Source organism: Callorhinus ursinus, unplaced genomic scaffold (assembly GCF_003265705.2).
Source record: "Callorhinus ursinus isolate GAN/ISIS: 27379988/994484 unplaced genomic scaffold, GSC_fseal_2.0 scaffold38, whole genome shotgun sequence".
Taxonomy (NCBI): Eukaryota; Metazoa; Chordata; class Mammalia; order Carnivora; family Otariidae; genus Callorhinus; species Callorhinus ursinus.
Window position 1 is genome coordinate 7743179 of NW_027397100.1, and position 26757 is coordinate 7769935.

Here is a 26757-nt window from a genome sequence, read left to right on the forward strand (position 1 = left end):
AAGCCCTGATCCAGTCCTGAGTCAGAATCTCCAAGGGCATGGCCTGGGAACTTGTATTTTAGGAAGTTCCACAGATGGTTCTTCCAATCAACAGGTTAGAGAAAGATCCCACTAATCCAAAAAAGAGGAAGTATGTGATGGGTAGGCACCTAATTGGAAGGGAGAGGCTTCAGAATTTATGCATTTTTCGAGCTGTGATGAAAATTCTGCATTCTTTATAAGAAATGGCATACTCTTGGAAAGATCAAGAGATGTGAAGATAAGTAGAGGTGATTTGGAATCCTAACTTTGCCATTTTCTCAGGCCAAGCTGTCATCTAATCTTAGTTGTAAAATGAGGTCTTCAAAGGTTCTGTTAAATGAGATAACATGTAAAACACCTAACAGTGTAAGACTTAATAAGCAGTCAATGTTAGTTCTCCTTAAATAGAGCAAATCCACCAGGAGGAAAAAAATTAGAATTTACATGCATACATTCATTTTCCAAATATCCCCTTTATCTCCATAATAATAAAAATAGGGCTCTACATAACCTCTCTGCCAAGAAATCATTATTCATCTTTAAAATATCTTTACATGGGCCAGCTCTAAGAGTAAATTCACTGGCTTAAGCATTCCCCTCTGTAGACTCAGAGCCTGTGTGCTCACTTTTGTGGTACCATTTAGTTGAACTATAGTTAATCTGCCTCTACTGTTAATATGGGGAGCTTCTGAAGGACAAAGATCATGACACATTCATACTCAGAACCCAATAACGAAGTACCTGTTGAGTAATGTATATAGGAACACTATGCTTTATACTTAGTTTTAATTCTTCATGGCACTGATCCTTGTTTTATCTTATTTTCACTAACAGCTGAAGCATAGAAAATGGGGTTTATACATGAATACAAGGGAAAATGAAATAAATGCCATTTTTTATTTCTATATTTTATAGATTACTCTGACTTAGGTGAAGAAGTCTTCCTATTTACAAAGAGACTGTAGACCGGCCATGCTCAAATTACTGGATCATAATCCTAAAGCTAGAGGAGACTTTAGTCAACATCTAGCCTAAATTCTTTGTTTTATAGGAGAAAAAAACTTCGGTTCATGGAGATGAAAAGGACTTGGTCACACTCAATGAACATAATTTTAGTATCAGAACTGAAACTAGAATTCAGGCTTTCTAACTCCCAAGCCAGTGGTTTTTCACCCACATAGCCCATTTAAAACCATTAGAGCTTAGCTCTCCTAGATGAGAATTAGTTCATCTGCCTCAGAAAGTTCTAAAGCCTGACTGTCCCTAATGGGTTGTTTTGCTTTCACATACTTTTATTAGAGAAAACACCTAAGTAATAACCTAGATGCTGATGTTGTGGTTTTATTGTCACAAACTAGGAGTGGTCTTAATAGACGATCTTATCCTTCCTAATTAACTATTTTTGGAAAGATTGACCTTAAATAACTATTCTGAAATTAAAACTTGTTTCTTGAGACTGCATCCAGAATTTATTTACTTCATTGCCAAAGATTCCGTGAAAGTTTGAACATTTTGTTACATGGGGGTATATTTTGCAACTTCTCAACGATAATTGGTTTTTCAGAAAGATAATATTCCTCAAAATTATGTTTCATGGAAATGCTAAAGAAGTTTCTCTGTGCCTATGGTAGTTAATTGTTCCTTTCTACTTTGAAACATTTCCAGTCCAACCATCTTGGCCATGTTTAGGAGGCATAAGATTTAGGGGTTTTCATCCTTGTACTAGTTTAAGGCTTTTATGTAATAAGTGATAGAAAACCCAATGCATTCTCTCTTATGCAAAAAAATGGCTCATATACTTCAAAAAGTCCAAGAGTAGTTCAGACTTGAGACACATAGGACATAATCAGGACTCACGGGGCACCTGGGTGGCTCAGTCGTGAAGCGTCTGCCTTCGGCTCAGGTCATGATCCTGGGGTCCTGGGATCGAGCCCCACATAATGCTCCCTGCTCAGTGGGAAGCCTTCTTCTCTCTCTCCCTCTATCCTGCTGCTTGTGCTCCCTCTCTGTCTCTGTCAAATAAATAAATAAAATCTTTTAAAAAAAAATCAGGACTCACTTCTGAACATTTTGCTTTCTCCTGTCATGAGTGTCACATGGCTATGTCAGCTCAAGCACCACATCCTTAGCATCAAGCCTCTTTACGAAAATCCCTGGCAAAAGTATCTGACTGACCACATATCCATCCCCGAACCAATCACCAGGGCCGTGGAATATGAGATACTGACTGGCTTAAACATAGGTCACAAACTTCACCCCAAGTCAGGTGTGGTCAGCTTCACCAGAATGACATGGACTAAGAGTTGGAAACAGAATAGTTGCTCAGAGGGACATCTGAGTGAAATTAGCCAAAGTGGAATGAAGGAAGCAGAAATAACAGATGTCCACGACACCATCCCTGGATTCATGCACTAGAACTCTTAGCTTTCTTTTTTTTTTTTTTTTAAAGATTTTATTTATTTATTCATGAGAGACAGAGGGAGAGAGAGAAGAGAGGGAGAGAGAGAGAGAGAAAGAAGCAGAGGGAGAAGCAGGCTCCCAAGGAGCAGGGAGCCCGATGCGGGACTCGATCCCAGGACCCTGGGACCATGACCTGAGCCGAAAGCAGACGCTCAACCATCTGAGCCTCCCAGGCGCCCTAGAACTCTTAGCTTTCTAAGAAGAATCCTAACTGCCCTTGGGTCTCCTCCATGAAGCCAGATCAGAGAGAGCTAGCTGTCCCCCAGCCTGAAAAGAGGTAGTCTTTGGCCGAATTGCATGACACTGGGATTTCTCCCTGGGTCTAGGTGTAGCCCTCTGCAACTTGTAACATCTATAAACCTGTCTGGTTTGTTGGCTTGCACACAAATGAGCAAGTTCACACATGTATTAGCATAAGCAAAAGTGTTACTTAGCTCCAAGACTTGGGTACAGAGGTGTGGGGATCCACCAGGAAAGAGACTCAGCTAGCAGAGGGAGTCTCTGTCACGTCGGTCTCAGGAACAAGGCCCATCTATGCAGTTGGGGAGGGCCTCAGATCTGGTGCTTTCAAGATAGGATGATAGTATGCTTTATTATCCAAACAGGACACTTCTCTGACCGAAGAGGGGCCCTCACAGGCATAAACTGGAACTCTGCCAGGCAAACTGGGGCATCTTTCTGGGCGTGAGGCACCAGTGAAACTAGCATAATGATGCTTATGGGAACATATTCAACATAAGGTACATAGTCCATGCTCACAGAGTACGTCCAAATATAAACTCATTTATAGCTTTAAACAACTGTCCTGGTGGGTTCAGTGTCTGGGCACACCTCAGAGTATCTGTCATAGGGTTTATCATCAGGATGTTTCTGTCTGAACACCTCACAGTATCATCTTTATTTCTTTTTAAGTTTATTTAAATCTCTACACCCAATGTGAGGCTCAAAATCACGACCCAAGACCACAAGTCACAGGTCCTTCCGACAGAGCCAGCAGGAGCCCCACAGTATCATCTTTATAAGATCCTTGTGAGAAATTCTTACCTGATCTTAGCATCAGGAATTCTTCCAGGGTGCCTGGGTGGCTCGGTCGTTAAGCATGTGCCTTCGGCTCGGGTCATGATCCCGGGGTCCTGGGATCGAGCCCTGCGTCGGGCTCCCTGCTCAGTGGGAAGCCTGCTTCTCCCTCTCCCACTCCCCCTGCTTGTGCTCCCTCTCTCGCTGTGTCTCTATCAAATAAATAAATAAAATCTTTTTTTTTAAAAAAAGAAAGAATTCTTCCTGAACCCGGATTTAATGCGAATGGTGGATCTGGCCAGGTTTCTCTTTCTGCCTCGCCTACTGAGAAGCTTAAAGATAAACATGCGGTCTACCAAAGAAGCATGCTGGTTATTGTGGTATGCACAGGTAGTGGCTTCATTCCACTCCACCCCTGGGCTTCTTCATGTAACTTTTCCTTTACGTGATCTTGAACCTTAGGTTTTCTTGTAAGTCACCTCAAGTTCCCTTAGTAAAAGATAAATATTCCCCAATCCAACTGCCTATGGGGGTGGGGTGACCAGCTCTTCAGCTGACTCCTTAAGTGTTTCAAAAGAATGTCGACCCTGCAGTCTGATTGCGTTGACCTTGCAACTGTATGGATCTCTAATTCAAACGAATCAGCAGGGAGAAAACAAGACAACTGAATTTCAACACTATTTGATGATACTGGGAAATTTTTATTAAAGTTGTTTAGGTAGGATCATGGTATTGTGGTTGTTTTTAAAAGTGAGTTGTTTTTTGTTTTGATCTTTTACAGATACATACTGAAATATTTACAGCCAAGTTTGCAATGGCTAAGTCTGACATTAGACATATAAGGAAATAATAATTCTCTCCCAGGAAGGGGCAACCAACATTTTTGGACCAAATAGTCTGCCCTACTCATCCTCCCCTCCCCTGGGAAAAGGGCCAATAATGGACATTGTAAACAAGGACCCAGCTCACCCTGATGCAGGTGGTCCTCAGACCTCATCTTGACCAGCTATGCCCTGGAATGATATTCTTTCCAAACTTGAACGCCAGAAAAGCTTTGCTCACTCTAAGAGACCTAGCCATTTCCTTGGGATCCCATATTTCTTTTGTTCTAATTTCTAACCATTGGCAATACCTTCAGGGAATGACGTTAGTGAGGTTAAGTTTTTAGTTTCAACTCATCAGTGTATTAACTGCCACTTCTCGAGGTACACCCTGTACTGCCCCCACCCTCCTACAGAGAGTCGTACAACCAACTACTGGACTCCCACTCCAAAAAAACCTGTGTTCCACACCTATGTCACTGTTTACCAGCCTTGAGGCCTAAAATATGCCACTGCATCTGAGCTTCTGTTTCTTTGCTCGATTATTGGGAATAACAGCTGTCCTAGTGCTACTTTGTTGCGAGGGTCAAAGACAGAACATAGGAAATGATCTAAATCTGCAAACGGTTTCAATCAACTATACGTTTGTGTGAGGCTTAGGCCCGAGTTGTTTACAACTGGACACGAGCCAGATGTCTGGCCGGCTTCACAGCCCAGACTAAGGCATGAACCCAGCAAATAACCAGCCTGGGGACCATGAGGGAGACCCAGGGCACGCATGAAAACCCACAGGCATGCTCATGATCCAGTGCATGAGCATGTGCCTATGTGGCAGAAGATACCCTCCCCTGTGACAGATCTTTCTTGCTTTGGCCAAATCAGAAGGAGGAGGCCACCCTTTAATTCTCTTGCTTTGGTCTGTCCACACAAACGAGACTGGACAAAAACAGGAATCCACAGCCATACCAATCCTGATTAGCAGGGTGTAGAAACCAGTTGCATGGCCTGCCACAGGACCTGGAATCTGGGATAATTGTCAGTGTCCTCTTCTGCCACTACTCCAGGATATGAGATTGCTAAATCATTGTCAGTACACCCATCTGATGAAATTAGGCCCATGGGGCCACCAGAGTTAATACCAGGGCTGAATCCACGAACGCACACAAAGGCCGCCTTTGGCAGCGCAGCAGAGAACCAAGTTCCTTGTCTAAATAGCTCAAGCTTTTCCTGTGAAGAAAAGACAAGCAGAGGACATGAAAAGACCTGCAGTTGCTGGCAAGTTCCCTCCTTCAAACTATACAGATAGTAACACCGACATTCCTATCACTAAGGAGGGCACGGCCCTGACACTTATTTTACGTCCTGTAACTTTTAAGTGAATATTTTCTCTTTTAACAGTTTGGATCATCTACTTCTTCCCCATCCCAACACTATTTAAAAAAAAAAAACTGCAAAAATAGCTATTACATGCATTTACTTCTGACATACTCCTAGAGAAAAGTGCCAGAGGGGAAAAATAATACCCGTGCAATCACCACACAAAAGTTGTTTATATTTATTTAATACTAAGAACATAGATATCCTAAAGAAGAGACAGACGATAAGAAAGTTTCTTCTTAAACAGGATTTTGATCATAAAAACTAGTCATTCAAATCTCTAAAACAGAAGAGCACACATTATCTAGAAAAACACAAAATGTATTTTCTCTTTTACCTGAATTAACCTGAGAACCCCTAAACACTCTCTTTAAGAGATACCAATATTAAAGTCGTGCAAAGAAACTGTACCCATAGCGTTTCAACCATAAAACCAACACCTGGTTTATACATGACAAAAATAAGATAAAGGCATGTAAAAGAATGTGCAGTTTATAGAAGTCAGAGAAAATTGGGGTGACCAAAGATCGGGTGAACGAGCTGCAAAGCAGGGTGCTCGGGGGATGGGTGCTGAATGCTGAGTGGTCACTGGTAGGAGGGATACAGTGCAATATCTCTCACAGCCAGCAGATTCACCGAGGCCCTGGTAACATTTCCAGGATGAAAACCAAGGTAGTTCTCAGTCAGGAACGTTCTCCTGGAGAGCATGGCCAGCATGTGGTTGAGCCGGGACCTGATGCCAGCAAAGTGAAACTGGCGCTCTTGATTCAAGTTCCTAAAGGAGTCTCGCAAGCACAGATCCAAGTGGGGGGCACCCCAGAACTTGGAATGTCCAGTGGGGACAAAGTCAGTGGCTCTGCTGGACGCCTGGGAACCCAGGGAGCTCGCCACGGAGCCCTGCGAGGACAGAGAGGAGGAAGATCTCAAACTGGAAGATCTTGACACAGACATCCTGGACACTGGTGACCCTTCTTTAGACTGGGTGCCCTGAGAAAAGAGAACGTTCTCATCCACATCAGTCTGGGTGGTGGCCGACGTGGACCGAACCACGGTTTGGGAGCTCGCCACCCTGGTGGTGACTGCGGTCTGGGTCCTGGCACACGCCGTTGCGGCGCTGGCCTGGGTCCCCGCATCACTCACGCTCACTGCTGGTGCCTCCTCTCCTGCCTCCGTCTGAGTGGCAGCATCGGTCAGCCTCCCGCCCTCTCGTTTGTCCCTGCGGCTGTTGAAGTCGTCCTTGTCACTGATGGTGGAGGACTCCGAGTCATGGCGCCTGGCCTCTGCCCCGCCCTCAGTGGGCGCCTCGAACCCCAGCTCAGCCTTCTTGGGGGTGCTTGAGAGCCGGGCCAGCCGCAGGCGCAGCAGGTTGCCCAACGTGAGCTCCTTAGACAGAGGCTTCGGGTTGACTAGATGGTCAAACTTGCCGCTGATCCTGAAGTTGGACAGCAGCTTGGAGCTGATGGGCTTCGACTCTGCGTACAGGATTCGGAACTCCAGATCAAAGTGTTCAACCACTTGGCCAGACAGGATGACCAAGTTACTGCTATTTAATTTGCCATCTGTCCACGTAAAACTTAAGGATTAAAAACAAACAAAGAGAAGCTGGTAAGGATGAGCAGTCTCCTTACTGTTTACTTACTGTCAAACTGAATAATAAAGCCCAGGTACTCTCCTCCAGGAGTCACAGCTCTAGCGACAGCATACCTACCAGGCGGTGTAAATTCAACCAGCCTTACCCCGGGGTCTGACATACGTATGCATTAAGATAAGTAAAAAGGCCAGCTCTTTAACCAACACACTAAGACCCACACCTCCTCAGCCTCGGAATTTCTAAAAACTAAAAAGGGCTTTAAAAATATTCAGGCCAGGGCTCTCATTTTAGAAGTGAGGAAACGAGCTAGTGATGTCCCAGTGGGAAGCTGGTGGTAGACCCTAGACTAGACCCCAGTCCTTAAGATTGCTAGTGCTCTGCTCCTCTAATACTGTCATTTTCAAAGGGAGACAGTACTGTCATTCTAAGGATGATGCTGCTGCTCCGAGCACATTCCGAGCTCCTTAGTGGCCATGTGCCCCTGCCTGTCCAGCATCCCTTCTCCTTCCTCTAGTGATAGAACTCACCCCAGCCAAAAGGCATTCCTTTATGCATCTTCTCCAATCACAAAAGGGGTGGACATATGACCCAGGCTGGCCACCAGAGTATCCCATTCCCTTGGGTCAGGGATCTACCCAGGGTGGGCACATGGCCTAGCGAGGACCAAGGAATTTTTCAAGGACTGATGCCAGTGCAAACAGAAAGAAAGTCTCTCTCTTTGGGAGATAGCTACTAAAGACTACGTAAGTAAGCCTGGATCTTTGCCTTCAAAAGGATAAGCCTTACTGAGAATAAAGATCAGCTAGAGAAAAGCAGAACCAGGGGACAATATTCTGATAAACATATGTCCTCCAGGTCAAGACAAGCTGAAAACCAACTGCACCCTTCTACACTTCCAAGTTATGGGACTCAATAAATTCTATTTTGCATAAAGTCGTTTGAGCTAGCTTTCTGCACTCGCAGAAATCACCCCACTGATAAATAAGTTTGTATCAAGAATAGTCTATTTTAAAGGAGATCATAACACATAGTGTCAACTCTGTCTCTGGCAACCAAGAATCCTTGCTGATGCAAATCCTACTTTAAGAACTGCCTTCAAAGCGGGAGAAGAAAGATTCTTTTGAAAAACCCTCAGCGAGGGTTGAAATGGAAAACCCTCAATCATGCAAACAAGACACCTACCCAACACCATGATTATGAAATGCCTTCAACAAATAGAAGCTACCATCTTCATCCTTATCCTCAATGGTAGTATATTTTTTTTAGAGAGAGTAATGTAATTTTTATATTTTATATTTTAGAAGATCCAAAAACCATTTGAGACCAAGTTTGTATAATGTAGATAAAGCCTATTTTGGATGAAAATCCAGTTTCTTCCAGTTATTTATGAACATCTTATGAAAGGAGGTCTCAAGGAAGAGCGTGAATTTTGCTCTGAGCAATGACGGTACTGTCTGCAAGGACAGCATCGTGAGTTTGCTGATCTGACCACCTCAGCTTCCACAATCCTCTCCATGTCTGCCTTTACCCAGGGCTGACACATCGTCACCACCCAGAGATGGTGTGTCTTCCAAAAGGAGCTTCTCTTTTCTAAACTCAAGACGTACCTCATGCATACCCCAGACAATCTAACACACAGACACACCACCATCAGATCTGCCCAAGTAAACATGGTATATCTTAACTTCTGGAGATCCATGTGAACCACTATTACCTCCACCCTCTTCAACATCCCGGCACCCTACCATAAGGTGCCACTGCCAAGGTGAGACTCCAAAGGTGGGCCAGAAACAGGGACCAGGGCTTTCTGGACTAAAGCACTGGGCTACAAGGCTTGAAGGAAGGTGAAGGATTTAAGCGTAAGGTGACAGCTTCAGCTCTGCCCTTCACTGATGCTGAGGCCTGTGACTGCCCTTACCTGCAAGTGAGCAGGGATGAGGGACAGGGGGAGGTCCAAGGCCCCAAGGAACAGGATCTGAGACTGCTCCTGTCACTGGTAACCCCTGGTTCAGCCACGGCAGGCCTGGCCGAGGCTGGAATCGACTCATCCACTGGGGGTCTCCAGGCAAGTTTCAACATCTACACTTTAGTTCTGTGGCCCATAGGGTGGGGGGGAAGGGTGACCCCACACCCCGACCACCTCGTGAAGGAGGAGGCTCTGACTGATATACTCACACCCACAGATGCACACCAGTCAGAATCCTTGGCCACAAAGACTCACATTGAGAGGAAAAAGCAGCTTTTACTTTTATATAGCATGCACCTTCTACAAAGGTTAGAGTAGCAAGCACGGGCAGGCTAGAGACTTACCTATAGGAGCCTGTAGCCACTCGAATGCCATCAATCAGTGTGAATTTTTCATGAACCTGCCCAACTATCTTAGTTCCCGACCTTGCATAGTAAATATTTCCAGTAATGGTCCGAACGGTCATCAGCTGTCGGCAGGGAATGGGAGAAAAGGAAACAACAGTCCAGTGAGCAAATGATAAGAGGGCTTGGTTTATAATTCCCCAACAGACGCACTCACTGGCAAAGGAGTGGTCCCCAGGCCCCTTCAGGAACACCATACAGGGCACACGAGCCAACAGTGTTCAGGACTCAAGGAATGCGCCCTCACTGAGTCCATCTTCTTGTGAGCCCTTTGCTCACACTGACTTTTGAGACTCTTGGTCCATGTGTACATGTGCTTGAAAAGAAGACTCACTGTTGGGGATATGACACAACAGAATCCAAGAAGTGATTTTGAAACAAAACATGGGGGATAAAATCATCAAAGAAAACACGCTAGTAATAAATATCATTTTAACAAAGGCTTAAAGAAGCTAACCTGCTATTTCTCCTACTTTTTTATTTAACAGCATCAGTAATGAATAATAATCCTCATCTACCCCACACCATGAGTATGGAAATCAGGATAAGCCTTCTCTAACATGGGACTTCTGAGGCTGAAACACTCATATCACAAGGGGCTTAATCAGCAATGTCACATCTCTTGTAAGAATGAATTTACCAAAAGGGCACCAACATACTGAGGCCCCATGGTGCATAATGTGGGCATAATTATCCTTATAAAACGACACATGGAAACATATATCCAATGGTATGTAAAGTACTAAGACCATCTGCATTCTTTGGGGCAAATCAGCACTGACTAAACTATATACCTTTAGAAATCTTAACATGATTCAAATGAAATGTTTAAGATATTTGTTCGACTCCCTCCTTCATTCCATAAACAAAGAAAGCCCCTACAATGTGCTGAGCCTTGAAACAACAGAGATATCAGGCATGCCCCTTATCTTTAAGGACTAGGAGAGAGGAAAGTAATGCAGGATGAAAAACCGCAACAAGATAGGACATCGTCCAGAGAAGTGAAAACCTACATCTACACAAAAACCTGTGCACAAAGATCCATGGCAACTCTCCTCATAATAGCACGAAACTGGAAACCATCCTCAAGCCCTTCAGTCGGTGACCAGTTAAACAAACCATGGGACAACCATAGCCCATGACATGACTCAGCAGTAGCAACAACAAACTACGGATACACACAACAATTTGGGCAGCTCTCAAGGGCTTTGTGCAGGACGAAAAAAGCCAATCTCAACAGGTTACGTAGTGGGGCACCTGGGTGGCGCAGTCGGTTAAGTGGCCGACTCCTGGTTTCAACTCAGGTCATGATCTCAGTCGTGAGATCGAGCCCCACGTCCAGCTCCGCACTGAGTGCAGACTCTCCTTCAGAGTCTCTCTCTCCCTCTCCTTCCGCCCCTCCCCCCTCTTGCTTGCACACATATGCGTGCGTACTCTCCCTCTCTAAAATAATCTTAAAAAAATAAGTCACATACACTATGATTCCATTTCTAGAACATTCTCTAACTGACAAAACTATAGAGATGGGGAACAAATTTTTTTTTTAAGATTTTATTTATTTGACACAGAGAGACAAAGCGAGAGAGGGAACACAAGCAGGGGGAGTGGGAGAGGGAGAAGCAGGCTTCCCGCCAAGCAGGGAGCCCAATGCGGGGCTCGATCCCAGGACCCTGGGATCGTGACCTGAGCCGAAGGCAGACGCTTAACGACTGAGCCACCCAAGCGACCCAGAGATGGGAAACAAATTACTAGTTGCCAGGGGTTAAAAATCAGGAGGAAGGCACAGATAGGGGAGCAGATGGGACCATAACGGTAGCAAGAGGGAGATCATTGTGACAGGACAGTCCTGTATTGTGATGGTGGGTGCAGATACACATGTGTCCACATGTGATGAAATGGCGCAGAACTACAGACACATGTTGTACCAACTCCAATTTCCAGGCTTTGATTTTGTACTCTAAGTTACTCAAGGTGTAACCGCTGGGGGAAACTGGGTGAAGGACACGTGGAACCCTCTATCTACCTTTGTAACTTCTGTGAGTCTGTCATTTTTTCAAAATACAAACAAAAGCCAAAACAAAACAGTATGGTATGACATAACATCCCTTCTGTGGTCTTACCAAACACATACCTGAATTTGGCCATGAGGCAATGTCAGACAAACCCAAACTCTACAGAAAACTGGCTAGTGTTCTCTAAAAGCATCAAGACCCTAAAAGACCAAGGAAGACAGAGGAACAGTTCCATAAGAGAGGATGCTAAGGAGACATGACAACCCAATGCAAGATATGGTCCTGAGCTGGATCCTGGACAAGAAATAGAGCATTTGTGGGGGTGCCTGGGTGGCTCAGTCATTAAGCGTCTGCCTTCGGCTCAGGTCATGATCCCAGGGTCCTGGGATCGAGCTCCGCATCGAGCTCCCTGCTCGGCAGGGAGCCTGCTTCTCCCTCTCCCTCTGCCTGCCTCTCTGCCTACTTGTTTTCTCTCTCTCTCTGTCAATAAATAAAATCTTTAAAAAAGAAAAAGAAAAAAAAAGAAATAGGGCATTTGCGGAATGATCAGTGAAACTGATAAGGTCTATAAATTAGTTAACAGTATTATATCAAATTTATTTCTCAATTTTGAAATTTGCACCGAGGTTTACAAGATGTTAACATTTAGACAGTTTGGGCAAAGAGTATTCAGGAATTCCCTATATTTGGGGGTACCTGGCTAGCTCAGGTGGTAGAGCCTGTGACTCTTGATCTCAGGGTTGTGAGTTTGAGCCCCCTGTTGGGCATGGTGCCCACTTAAAAAATAAAAAACAAATTAAAAAAAAAGGAATTCCTTATTTTTGTAACTCTTGTACATTGAATTGTTTTAAAATAAAATTAAACAAACAAAAAAGCTTAGGAACTTCCAAAAAGTTGTACACATACATGGAACAGGCAGGGGCGGGGAGGGCAGGGGACAGTTGTGGGGGGGGGGGGCTTCCTGGAGGAGATGCTAGTTCCTGATCCAACCTTTAAGGATCAACATATAACAAACAAGCATTTAAAAATATCACTATAGGTACATTTTGGTGTGGTTTTGTACATGTTTCCCTTTGGCACTTACCTGAATGTCATACAGGCCCCTGTGATTGTGGCCAAAGCACTTCTGAGTTGTCTACACACAAATACATGACCAAGTTCCTACAGACAGGACACCCACTCAGAACCAGCCACGGAGCCGGGGCGGAGGTCAGCCCCACTGGGTGAGGGACAAATTCACCAGCAGACGTGCCCGGGTGAGAAGCCACCGAAGATGGTGCTTCTCTAGGAAGAAGTTAAGACACGAGAAAATTGCTGAAGCCAAAGGTACAGACCTTTCGACTCTTCCCTGGGGCAGCATTCAACAGTGTGCAACCAAATCTGTAGGTAATGCTGGATTTCCTCGGAGTGCATGGGTTGCAGCCAATGTCCCGATCAGAGCTGCGGCCAGAGCCACTCTGTGAGATTCCTACTGCTGACACACAGCCTTAGTTTCAGACAGACAGCCTCAGAGTTCCACAGGGGCAACCTGCATTTCTTCACTGGGCTCTAGGTAAGAGCCAGCACAGGTTGCGTATCTAGCTAGATGAGAACGTGCTTTTCCGTGCCCAACGTGCATTTTCCTGGGGCCCCCCTGACTTCCCATTTCAGCTACTGTTGGGTCACGTGGCTGGACCATTTCATTCTGGCTCCAAGCTCCAATTCTACCTCCACCGTGAACATGAATATGCTTTGTAGCTGCAGCAACCAGTAACTACCTAATTAAACCCAATCCTCAGGTTCCTCATTAGGGAAAACCACCCCCAAGAACTCTGCGGGGGACAGTAAATGGTGAAATTTTGTAGACCAAGTTACTTGTTAATAACAAGGTGGTAAGCTGATGTCCACTACACAAGTAGCCTACAGTACCAAAGCCCAAATTCCAGTTCGGTTTGTTTACTGCTTTCTTTCCAGTACCTAGAACAGTAAGTGGCTCAGAGAAAGTGCTCACACAGGTGATGAACCAAGGGGATGAATTAAGTCCCAAAGCTCACAGCTCACATTAAGATGCTTGATTTAAAAAGATGAATAACAAATATGATTTTTCTTGCCTCTTTCCACTACAGAGAATCGGCTAGCTGACTTACATAACCTTACATTTAAATACTTAAGCTCAAATTTTTTTTAAAGGTTTTATTTATTTGACAGAGAGACAGTGAGAGAGGGAACACAAGCAGGGGGAGTGGGAGAGGGAGAAGCAGGCTTCCTGCTGAGCAGGGAGCCCGATGCAGGGCTCGATCCCAGAACCCTGGGATCATGACCTGAGCCGAAGGCAGACGATGCTTAACGACTGAGCCACCCAGGCGCCCCAAGCTCATTTTATTATTTTCATGCTCAGAGCAAAGGATATAAAAAGCCTAATTTTATAAGAATGAGAACCAAGAGGCGCCAAGAGCTGAGCTCCTGGTTAGGACAGAGTGGGACATGAGGGGCAAGCCAAGGTTTGAGTCCTGACTCCGTGGTTCCTTTTTTTTTTTCCTAGTCACGGTGGTAACTTATTTATTTTTTATTTATTTAAATTCCATTAACATGGATAATAACTAGTATATTATTAGTTTCAGAGGTAGAGTTCAGAGATTCATCAGTTGCATATAACACCCAGTGCTCATTCCATCAGGTGCCCTCCGTAATGTCCATCACCCGGTTCCCCCATCCGCCTACCCTCCCCCCCCCCCCCCAGCAACCCTCAGTTTGTTTCCTATGATTAAGAATCTCTTATGGTTTGTCTCCCTCTCTGGTTTCATCTTATTTTATTTTCCCTTCCCTTCCCCTATGTTCATTTGTTTTGTTTCTTAAATTCCACATATGAGTGAAATTATATGATAGTTTTTTTTCTGATTGACTTATCTCGCTTAGCATAATACCCTCCAGTTCCATCCACGTCGTTGCAAATGGCAAGATTTCATTTTATGATGGCTGCTAATATTCCATTGTATATATATACCACATGTTCTTTATCCATTCATCTGTCGATGGACATCTGGGCTTTTTCCATAGTTTGGCTATTGTGGACACTGCTGTTATGAACATTGGGGTGCACGTGCCCCTTCGGATCACTACACTTGTATCTTCGGGGTAAATACCTAGTAGTGCAACTGCTGGGTCACAGGGTATCTCTATTTTTTTTTTTTTAAGATTTTTATTTATTGAGAGAGAGAGAGAATGGTAGAGAGAGAACATGAGAGGGAGGAAGGTCAGAGGGAGAAGCAGATTTCCCTGCTGAGCAGGGAGCCCGATGCAGGACTCGATCCTGGGACTCCAGGATCATGACCTGAGCCAAAGGCAGTCGCTTAACCAACTGAGCCACCCAGGCGCCCAGGGTATCTCTATTTTTAACTTTTTGAAGCACCTTATACTGTTTTCCAGAGTGGCTGCACCAGCTTGCCTTCCCTGTGGTTTCTTTTCTGTAAGATTTCAGGCAAATGGCTTTGTTCATGGCCTCAGTTGCCTCTCCTGTCATGCGGATCCCTCGCCCACCACTGTACAGACCATGTAGGTCTCGGACGCTCAGTCATTATGCTGATTGTGGGGAGACTGGAAACGTGTAACACAAACCTTCTCCTGCTCAGGATGCACTTTCAGATCCATGCACATATCCAAAAACTGCGAGAGCAGAGCCTGGTCCAGAAGGATGTAGACGGCAACTCCCTGTTTCCGACTTATTTCCTGCAGGTCCCTGAAGATGTCAATGTCCGTGAAAACATCCATCACCACGGCGATCACCTACAGAGAGGCAGCCGAGGGAAGAGCAAGCGGTCAGCTCACGGGAACACCAGCTCACAGCTCACTATGCAGACTCTGGAGCCCACCTCAGAGCCGGGAAAGGATCCCTGCCCTATAGCACCCCTCCCCTCCCCTCCCTTTTCCTTCTGCACTGTCCGTTTGCCCCCAGCCACAGACACTTCCATCCCCAAAGACACGCAGGCCACTGTACCCTACACATCTGGACTTGGCCCAGCTGAGCCTCCCGACCACCTCCCAGCCACCACCCTCCGCACCACCCTGGACCAGTCCTTTCTTCTCCCCAGCAGCACGGCTCCATTCATGCCTGCTGTCCGATCTTGCACACTCAGCATCAGACTACAGTTCACAGCTGCCTCAGCCACACAGCCCCAGGCAAATTACAGTCATTTCCAAGGTCTGGTCCTGAGTCTGCAAAATAGGTGTGTAGCCAGAACTAAATGACAAGGTACAAAGGATCCCTCGAGTATCTGTTCGTTGATTCCCTTCACCAGTCCAGAGTCGGAGCGTCTGGACACTTCAACACAGGGAGACATCTGCCAGAACCTAGCTTTCCTTGATGGAGACAGGCCGCTCCAGGCACCAAGCCTCTTGTCATGCTCTCTGCAGTTTAAGAGCGGGGACTTCAGTGAGGGGGGGGGGGGGGGGTGTCAGAACGTGCAGGCTTAGCACAAGCTCCTGAAAACCGGGCCAGAGCGGGCCTCCCTGAGCTACCATTAGGAACAGCCTGGGCTGGAAGTGGGTCTCCCTCCTCACTTCCACAGCAAGAACTTGTGTCTCTCCGTACCACATTAATTCCTTTTCTGAACGTTAAGGTAATTTATTTACGGGTCTCACGTCTTCTGTGGGAACGGAGGCCCTGGAATGGGATGGATTTGGCTCTGTGGCCCCAGAGGACTCAAGACAGCACCTGACGGTCACAGGCCCTTAAGGAGGTGGGGGTTCAAGAAGCAACACAAAGTGGAGATTCTGTGGGCGCCTGGGTGGCTCAGTCAGTTAAGCGGCTACCTTCAGCTCAGGCCGTGATCCCAGGGTCCTGAGATCAAGTCCCACATAGGGTTCCCTGCTCAGTGGGGGGTCTGCTTCTCACTCTCCCCTTCCCTCCTGCTTGTGCTTTCTCTCTCTCAAATAAATAAATAAATAAATAAATAAATAAATAAATAAATAAGAGGAGATTCTGTGGTCTTTCTCCAACATCCCAACCTCGCCTACCAGGATGAGGGACCATGAAACACCAGCTCCGAGGAAGTCGCTGCTATGAGTCTGGGAAGACCAATTTCTCTCTCTGGCTGCCTTTCCCAACGCCCAAGCCCCAGTGCTGATAAAGCCCCAGCTACTGAGCTATTCTTGGGGAAGGGTTTAGCTAAAACCCCCTGGATACAATGATTTAAAAAATAAGTGTTTTTTTGTTTTTGTTTTTTTTAAGTCAGCTCCATGCCCACCATGGGGCTTGAACTCACAACCCTGAGATTGAGAGTTGCATTCTCTACTGATTGAGCCAGCCAGGCACCCCAAAAATAAGTGTTCTCTCGGAATTGTGGCATCGTCAGAAGTTTATCACCTCCCACATGGTTTTATGTGTCCCACGTGGAGTTGTAGACATCCCACTAATCAAGGTCATCTAACATAGTGGGCAAAAGGCAGAAAGGCCTGGGCACCGACCCCAGCTCTGCAGCTCACTAGCTGTGTGACCCGAGGCAAGTTCTTCATCTCTCTGAGCTTCAGTTTCCTCCTCTGGAAGAGATAAGCATAGCATCTACGTCAAAGGGCTCTTGGGAAGACTGCACAAGACACAGACGGGAGGGCTTAGCTCAGGCAGGAAACACGTGCTCCATCATGCAGCCAGCACCTCTTCAGAGTCCACTGTGGGCCAAACCCTGGACTAAGCAGAAAGACAGCTAAAAAGAATCTGACAGACACCGGACTTATCCTTTGCTGTGGTGGACGTGCTACAGGCACTCAAATGTTCACCAGAGGAGAGCAGAGGATTCCTGGAGGACAGGGCTTCTGAACTGAATCACAAACAAGGACCCAGTTTGGACAGGGGAGTCGTGAAGAGGAGGGCATTCGAAAAGGAAGCCAGCTGGTGGCAGAGGAAGAGGCAGGAAATGATGGGGTAGGGGCCCATGTGGCCAGACCTGGCTGAGAGGCATACGGGTGAGCCAGGTCGTGGAAGGCCCGTGTCAACCACAGAGTCATCACCATACAGGAAATGGAGGGGGAGGTTTAAGAAGAATAAGGGAGCGTTCAGTGGGTTAAGCATCTGCTTTCGGCTCAGGTCATGATCCCAGTGTCCTGGGATTGGGCCCCGTGTAAGGCTCCCAGATCAGCGAGGAGTCTGCTTCTCCCTCTCCCCCTCCCCGCTGCTCATGCTCTCATGTGCTCTCTTTCTCAAACGAATAAATAAAAAATCTTAAAGAAAAAAAAAAAAAGAAGAAGAAGAAGAGTAAGGAGTTCCAGGGATGCCTGCATGACTCAGTTGGTTAAGCACCAACACTTGATTTCGGTTCAGGTCATGATCTCAGTGTTGTGGGATCAAGCCCCATGTCAGGCTCCACGCCCAGCCTAAGATTCTCTTTCCCCCTCTACCCCTCCTCCCATCAAGAAAGAAAGAAAGAAAGGAAGGAAGGAAGGAAGGAAGGAAGGAAGGAAGGAAGAAAGAAAGAAAGAAAGAAGAGGAAGGAGTTTGAAGTGGCAAACCTAACAGGACAGAAGTGGCCACTAGAAGACAGATTGGTGTAGGCTGGAGATCTAGCCCCACCTCCCGCAACCCAGAAGGCACTCAGACATTTTTATTTTTCAGGATTCAGCAATGTTTAGGAGGACTAACAACTGAAGAAGAAAAATCAGTGGTAGAGGCTTCCACGTTGGGTCAGGCAGGAAGCAATGAGGGTTGCAGAGAAGGGAAAGAAAGGGGTCCATGCAAGAGCCAGGCAATGGACTATGCAGGCGGGGCTGGGGGGTGCGGTGGAGGTAGGCAGAGGCACACTCACCTCCACGCAAACAGGAAACAACCAACAAGCTTGAGAAAGAGGCTATGGAAGGCATTGGGAGGCCTGCACAGAGGATTTTAATGTACTTATATAGGATTGTGTGCAGAGCTCACGAGAGAAAGCGAAAGGAAGACAAATCGAGGGTCAGTCTCTGTCCTCAAGAAACCCAGGCCAATGAGGGACACGGGTGATGCCCAGTATGATGGGGCCGATGGATGTGCATCCAGGTTGCCCATGGAAGGGACCGAGGAACACTGCCAGGCTGGCCGGCTTAGAAAGGGCTGGAGGGTTGCTGGAGGCAGGGACCCAGGAGCAGGGCCCAGAGTAAAAGGCACCTGCCAAACTGGACTTTGGTTCACCACTTCACAAAACAATTGTAAAAACACCACCTTTGTCAGGTGGTAAGTAAGCATCTAATTTGCTCTTGGTTTGTTTGGTTTTAAAGCCCCAGCCTTTCCAATTCCAAATAATTGGATTTGAACGCTAGGTGTTTAGAGGGTGGATGGAGGTGTTTCTCCCCATAACTTCCGCTATACCCAACAGCCCTTCCTCTCTCACCAGAGCAGAAGGCCTGCAATGGAGGGAACGACCTGTGCAGGAAAGCGATCAGCCTGCCTGCCTTCAAAACCCCACCCCACGCCCCATACAATCAAGTCCCGCAGACTAAACTAGACCGGAGGCTTCTCAAATTTCCAAAGGGACACCCTCTTCACTGAGCTCAGCAATGACCTGGACTCCTTCACTGGCCAGCCGAGTGCCTGCTTTCCAAGGCCAGACCCACGTCCGAGGGGCTGGTGTTCCTGCTGTAGGCCGCTGGGCCCTGGAAGGACACGTGGACTTGGAACAGGTCATTGCCCCCACTCCCTGAGGCCTTGTGTGGGATGGACAAAGGAGAGACACATCTGGAATGCGGGCATCCCATGCCCATCAAGCCCCCACATAGTCACTGTGGGCACTGCCCTGCCCCAGCCTGTGTGGCAAAGGGCCTGCCCAATCTCTTAGGGCTAGAAAGCTCTGCAAAAGGTGACTTTTGAGAGTCTGTTCCAGGTCAACACCCATCTGCAACTCGGTGCAAATCAGTCATTACATGATACCCGGGAAGGAAACATCCAGCTGCAAAAAGCTGCCACCCAGTACCCGACAGTTCCTGCGCCTCTCCAGCCACATCCAGAGCGGCCACACTTGTGTCAAGTCCCACATCATCCTCGAAGGTGACAAGCCTCACCCAGTCACACCAACTACCCGTTGATGATTTAAACCAAGGGACCCAGTGATCCACAGCTATGCAGCAACAACCACTGTGTTCTTCTCGGTGTTCGGGACGAGCACAGACCATTTATGTTCATTTTCACATGATCTGGAAAGCTTTTCCATCTGCTTTCTTGCACAAAAGCTCTGAAGAGAGATCTAGAAATGTCAAAACCCCAGTAATTATCTTTGATTTCTGGATGAGAAAAATAAAGCTTGGAGCGGTTAGGTAACTTGCTCACAGTGACACACTTAAGCAAATGCGGGAGCTGGAATCTGAACCCAGGTCTGCGCGACTCCAGAGTCGCCTATTAGAAGACTGTTAGATGAAATGTTATTCCAAACAAGTCTAAGGTTCAGTGTCCAAGGGACTGAAAGCTTGGAACACATCCTGAAAGGATCAGTAGAGTGTCTCACAAAGGACATGGGATGGAGCCCATCAGAGGATGATTGCTAAGACCACGAAACAGTTCACAGAACGAATGTTAAGAAAGCTTTCAACAGGGGCGCCTGGGTGGCTCAGTCGTCAAGCCTTCGGCTCAGGTTCATGATCCCAGAGTCTAGGGATCGAGCCCCACGGCAGGCTTCTTGCTCAGCGGGAAGCCTGCTTGTCCCTCTCCCACTCCCCCTGCGTGTGTTCCCTCTCTCGCTGTGTACTCTCTCTGTCAAATAAATAAATAAAATTAAAAAGAAAAAAGAAAGAAAGAACGAAAGCTTGCAACGCCCTTAGCACATCAGTACCTTCTCTCCACAGGTGGTACCGCCGACTAATCCAGAATGGACTAAGTAGTCAAGAAACCTCGGGAGCACAGACATTATGTGAACAGCCTGTAGGGCCAGACCTGAACATGGATGCTGGCTCCTCCACTTTCGAGCACCACGTACCCTCTGACAAGATACCGAAGTCCTGCTGCCTTGTACTGCCTGCAAAGACCACTGCCTATTCCATGGGGTCTGCAGCGGGGTCGGTCCAGAGAGAACACCAGACAGCTCCCGGCACACAGGAAGCCCTCCCATGGCAGCATGCGCGTCTGACCCCCAGTTCCACTGCCATCCCTGGGCAGGTGGTTCCAGCTGAGCTCAGCATCCCCACATGAGGTCCCTTCTAGCTCTGCGGTCTGACTCAGACACTGTCCACGGGCAGGGCTGCACCCTGACCAGGCACCTGAGTGGCCTTAGGGGGCCACTCATTCCAGCTCTTCCCCTGCAAGAAGCAGGACACTCGTGTCACTCACCCCTTCCTACTGCACCCCGGTTTTCCTCCCTTGCCACCCACAGCCAGAAAGCAAGGACTCGTGCACAACGTGCCTGGAATTCTGCCAAAGGTCTGCTCGCGTTCAAAGATGCCTCAGCCTGCCCAGTGGTCAACAACAGCCCGTCTGCAGCAAGCTTCCCGCCCACCACGTGACCCTCAGACGCCCTTCCTTCAGCTCCCCAGGGCTCCTGCCAGGGAAGGCTTCTGAAGACCCTCCTGCTCACAAAGCAAAAGACGTCTTTTCTCCCCATTTGTTACAGGTTTTAAAAGAACGGAAATCACGGCCTTGAAATTTCTTTAAAAATGTTTAAATAACTTGGTATTATCTTCAGGGTTTAGAAACACGAAAAGCAAATGTCCACAATGGACCCTAAGTTTGCTTGTGCGTGTTGTTTTCCCTCAGTTTCATAATCTGCTATTGTACAGTTAACCATTTCAGGACCGGGACGGAGGGGGTGCCTGAGGGGTTCAGTCGGCTAAACGTCTTGCCTTCAGCTCAGGTCACGATGCCAGGGTCCTGGGATCGAGCCCCACGTCAGGCACCTTACTCAGTAGGGAGCCTGCTCCTCCCTCTCCCTCTGCCTGCCGCTCCCCCTGCTTGTGCTCTCTCTCTGTCAAATGAATAAATAAAATCTTTAAAAGAAAAATAAAGTGGTTCTTTATTATCGAGAACCAGTGGTTCTCAACCAGGGGCAATTTCCTTCCTCAGGGGACATTTGGCAATTTCTTTATTTTTCTTTTAAGATTTTATTTATTTATTTGACAGAGAGAAAGAGAGAGCGCGCACGTACAGGCAGGGGGGGCGCGGGAGGCAGAGGGAGAGGGAGAAGCAGACTCCCTGCTGAGCAGGGATCCCAGGACCCTGAGATCATGACCTGAGCCAGAGGCAGGCACTTAAAAGACTGAGCCACCCAGGCACCCCTTGGCAATTTCTTTAAATTGTGGTAAAATATATGATAAATCTGCCATCCTCATTATTTTCAACGGCATTAATAACATTCACAACATTGTGCGATCATCACCACCATCTGCTTCCAAAACTTTGTCATCACCCCACACAGAAACTCTGTAACCTTTAAGCATAGCTCCCTATCTCCCCTTGGGAGACTTTCAAATGTCCTAACTATTGGCAGGGGGGTGGTGCTTCTGGCACCTAGTGGGTGGAGGCCAGGGATGCTGCTCAGGGTCCAAGGCACAGGACAGCCCTCCAGGACAAAGAATCATCCTGTCCAAAATATCAACACTAGTGATGTTGAGGAAGCCTGCTCTGGGCTGACCGGGGCATCCGGAACAGGAACTGACCACGCCACACAGATTCTATTGCAACTCAGAGGAGCATTAAGCAAGATCAGGAGGACCCTAGTTCTCATACATTCGCATGCACGCCAGGGCCTCCAGCAGATTTCTCAGCGGCCACTCCTCCTGGCAGGACTCTTCGTCAACACAAGGACCGCTTCTACTAATGCTCAGATTATCAAAAAGAGGCCCAAGGGTGCATCACAGTTCAAGTGCCTCTTCGGAACATAGGCAGCTGGTGAGAACAATGCCTCTGAGTGTGGAACCTCCTGGTAGAATGAGCTTTGACCATGAACTCCCATTCAAAAACCAGAAATACCCCAAGGGCCACTGCAGAAAGCCCCCACCAATCGAGGGCATGCAGCACTTCCAGGGAAGGTCTCTACTCCTGCCTGACTCGTGGGGGCCAGGGCCCAGCCACACACTGATTCACATGGCAACAGAGACCAAGAACAAAATGATTCATCAACAAATACGGGAGTGTAGGGAAAGGCTCAGGGGTAGGTGTGTCAGAGAAACAAATCCTGTTCGGCTCAAAATTATTCTAAAAATTTCTTGGGAAGCCAACCTCTTGGCTCTCCGGTCCAAAGCACTATTTCCTCTGGCTGTGGTGAAGCCCAGCCGAGCGCCAGGGCAGCAGTCCGCCTGCATTCAGAAGCCATGCTGCACATCCAGCGTGCATGTTCTAAACGCTGTGGCCTACTCGTGTGGCAGGATGCCCACACTTTGAAAGGCGCACAGAAACCGAGCCGACGGAGGGCCCGGCAGATGCATAGCCCCAGTCACACCCCCTCTGGGAAAAGAACTCGCTGAGCAGAAAGGCAGGTAGAATCGCCCGAACTGTTTCATCATCGGCGGTCCTGCCTCTCTCCTTCCCACCCACTGTGCCAGACACCCTGCATGCAGGAGTCCTAGGTGAGGAAGAAACTATCCGAAAACCAGCTGTCGGGGCTGTGCAGCTAGGATTAGACACCGCCATTTACCAAGTGACCCTGGTTTCTTGTGCCTGTATCCTGACCACTCCAGCCTTCTCCCGAAAAAGTGCAGGAAGTATTAGTACTGTCCTAGTCACTTTCCAGGTTAGAGGATGGGCAACACAGAAATAAAAAGTCCAAATCTGCAGAAACTGTTAAGAAACCTTCAGCCTGTTGAAACCTGCCAAGGTGCCAATCCTCCTGCATGGCAGGAAATGCACGTGGAGCAGTGGTTTATGAGCGCAGGCTCTGGGGCTAGGCAGGCGGGCTTGAGCCCAGCTGTGATCTTGGGCAAGTTAAGTGCCTGGTCTCCTCTTAATGTGGCCCCCTCCTAGCAGCGCGAGGGTTAAATGGGAGAATCCGGGTAAAGGGTTAGCACAGAAATTGACCCCACTGCAAGTGCTCAGTCCTACCAGCGGGTGTTTTCACCATCAGGACATGGGTGCATAATGGCTTTTCAGGCAACTTCTCTGTGCCTTAGCTCCATCGCCTGTGGAGCGGGGATGACTGTACCTACCTCGGGACTATTTGGAACATTGCTTAGCAGAGAGCATGACTGTGCTCTTTTAAATAAAGGGGATGGTCTCTGAGGCCTCAAGGCTAACATGTCTCAAATCCAGCTCCTCTCCTGGTCCCGATTCTCAGCCGTGCTCTCCCTCCTGTAATCTAATTTGGTAGCCTCACTGCCCACGCAAGCTAAAAAAAAAACCTCTATCCTCCCTAACTCTGCCTCTCCCGACTTCTTCACCTTGCCTATTCTCCTACCCCCTCACTCAACACCCTCCCAGGCCACTGAATGGCCAAAGCCTGTCATTAAAACTGATCCCCTGCCCAATGCCCCCCCCACACACACACACTGCCTTGGCACCCACCCTCTTCTCATCAGTAGCCCCTGTGGCCTCCTCCCTACAAGCACCCCACATACCAGCCTCAGCCCTCTCGAACCCATCCTCCCTCATGCTCCCACCAGAATTGCTGCTCAGGAACACCAATGTGATCATGCTCCTCCCTCGAAACCTTCAGTGGCTCCCCATTGCTCTTTAGTGGGCAAAGCCTGGCTCCAGTCTCCTCTTCTACCACTAACCCTGGCATACTCCCTGCTCCAGCTGTGAGGAACTTGGTTGCCTCTAAACATGCTGGGTCCTTTCACCCTTCTGGGCCAGTCTCTACCCTCTGGACTGGCAAGCCCCAGGCATCCTTCTGGACCCAGCTCCAAGGTCACCGCCTTGCCTGGCATTTTCTTTCTTCCACCCTTCCCCTGCTGTCTGTAGCAACCTCTCCACCCATTCCACCAGCAGACTGTCAACTGTCGAGTGCAAGCAAGCATCATGCCCTTCTCCTGTGGCCCTGGGCCCTGGCACAGCATCCCATACACAGTAGGTGCTGAATGAGCAAGCAATTTGGCATCTGGCAGAGATACTGAAAATATTAATCAGATGTAAAGGTAATGTACCACCTTTCTCCTTTAAAATTGCCCAGGTTCCAAATACAGAATCTCAAAAATATGAGTGTGTAGCTGAACGAGGGCACAGAACAGGGCAGGAGGTCCTACCTTGGAATGCCAGTATTACAGAATGCTCCCAGGGCAAAGGGGCGTCTGAACAACAGCCTCGAGGCCCTTCCAAGGCCAGCATGTGAGTCGATAGACAGTCTTCCCTCTGGCCTTAGCTCCAGTGCCCCCTCACTACCAGTGAAAAGTGGAGCTGGGCAAGAGGTTAAGGCAATTCCTTCCTCTCTTTCATGGAGAACTATTCATGACTCTTTTAAGTTCCAAGGGCCCAAATTTTCCTCCTGGAGGTGAGCTCTGGAAATGCATCCCACCATCGTGCCTTTCTCGGTCTTTGTAGTCTTCTCAAGTGTCTGCTCTATCAAAAGGACCTTTGGCATACCGATAGCACAGCGGCATACCCACCACACCTACTCCCCCAAAGGCAAGGCACTAGCCCACACTATCTTCGACCCAGTGATACCATCAGGAAAAGAACAGCCAGCATCAAGAACACTGGTGAGAGTTGGGGCTTGTTCCTGGACTTGACAATTTCAGTCCGACTTGAGGCAGATTTCATAAGCCACAGTCAGACACACTCAGGTACTAGCCCTACTGGGCCTAACCATGGCCTGGGGCTTTACCTGCCATGTCCCTGGCACAGGTGACAGCCAGGAAGATGGGCCCTGCCAGTCAGCAAACAAGGTGGCAGCTAACTATGTGTCTGCTGTGGCACCCACCCTGCCCTCACCTACCTTTCTCCCAGACCCCTAGGCACCCAGCACCCTGCTGAAGTCAAGACTTCCCACCCCACCCATACTAAGACTCAAGACACCACCACCAAAACCCAGTGTGAAGAGAGATGACCCAAAGTCGGGGTATCTGCATTTTAGAAGGCTAACTGGCGCAGCCCCCCTCGTTCACAGAAAGAGCAATTTCTCCTCTGGTCTATGGCAGGAGGGAAAGGGACAGCGTTCTCACTTTGCCACTCGAATGTATTTGCTTTCTACAACATAAGACACAGAGCTGTGACTAGCAATAACAGACTCCTAATGCTCCATAGTTGTCGCTGAATGCAATCTTTCCGGAATTTTCCCCTAGGGAATGCACTTCGCAGGAGATGGGATCCAGTGTTGGCTGATGGCCAAGAAAATTAGCAATCTGGGTTGGTTTTAACTGAAACGTGGAACTGGAAGTATTTCTGGTCCCCTCCCCCAGGGGATGTGAATCAAGAGTTGGATCTCGGACACAACTCTCATCCTTGGGGGCTGAGACCAATGTACCTGTGACCAGAAGGAAGGCAAGCAGAGTTGGGCGAGTCGGCGGGGGGGGGGGGGGGGGGGCGGGACCTCCCGGCCCGCGCTCCCGGCCGGCCTGTTTCCCGTTCTTGAGAGGGCCTCCCGTCCGCCCCGGGGCCCGAGGCGGGCCGCTCACCTCCCGCGCGGAGCGGAGCTGCTGGCGCAGCGCGTCCTTGCAGCCGTAGGGGCCGCCGGCGCCCGCGCCGCGGGGCTGGAAGTGCGCCTCGACGCGCGTGGCGCCGCGATAGGCGCCCCGGTAGAAAGCTGGCCAGCCGAGCTCCAGCAGCGGCGGCTCCAGGTCCGACTGCTCGGGGAAGTAGGTGCCGGACGAGCAGTCGTGCGACGAGCCGAAGGAGTCCTCGGCCCCCGCCGCCGCACCCTCCTGGCGGGGCCGCTCGGCCGCCCGCAGGATGGCGCACACCTCGTCGGGGTTCAGAAAGCGGCCCAGGCGCTCGCGCCGCAGGAAAGCCTCGAAGGCGTCGGGGCCGCCGGCCACCAGCTCTTCCAGCGCCAGGCGCCGCGCCTCGCTGTACAGCTCGGCCGGGTTGGGCGGCCCGCACGGCGACAGGCAGGCGGCGGGCAGCTCGTCCAGACCCTCGGGGCGCAGAGCCATCGCAGCAGTCGGACGGGACGGACCGCATCAGACTCGGGCAAGCGCGGCCGTGCGGGCCGCTTTATAGGCACCTTTGAATCTAACCGGCCCGCGTCCCGGCCCTCCCATTGGCTGCCACCCCTAACGCCGGAGTCCGGGCGCAGCG

The 26757-nt window shown here is 48.6% G+C and overlaps 1 protein-coding gene across 1 annotated transcript; it reads right to left on the reverse strand.

Moving 5' to 3' along the window:
- Window positions 1–4197: 4197 nt before the first annotated feature.
- Window positions 4198–26701, reverse strand: FAM83D (family with sequence similarity 83 member D). Its single transcript, XM_025876147.2, has 4 exons — window positions 26136–26701; window positions 15264–15431; window positions 9598–9722; window positions 4198–7269 (listed from the first exon to the last, which is right to left on the reverse strand). The coding sequence occupies exons 1-4, from the start codon at window positions 26610–26612 to the stop codon at window positions 6282–6284; spliced, it is 1758 nt and encodes a 585-aa protein (XP_025731932.1). The 5' UTR covers window positions 26613–26701; the 3' UTR covers window positions 4198–6281.
- Between the last annotated feature and the right edge of the window lie 56 nt (window positions 26702–26757).

Bases quoted from the DNA above. Each gene is read 5' to 3' on its own strand.
- FAM83D (XM_025876147.2), bottom strand. From the start codon at position 26,612: ATGGCTCTGCGCCCCGAGGGTCTGGACGAGCTGCCCGCCGCCTGCCTG. The intron at 15,432-26,135 runs GTGAGCGGCCCG...GCCTCTCTGTAG, and splicing joins AGCTCCGCTCCGCGCGGGAG to GTGATCGCCGTGGTGATGGA. The intron at 9,723-15,263 runs GTTTGTGTTACA...CCCTGCCGACAG, and splicing joins TGCATCCTGAGCAGGAGAAG to CTGATGACCGTTCGGACCAT.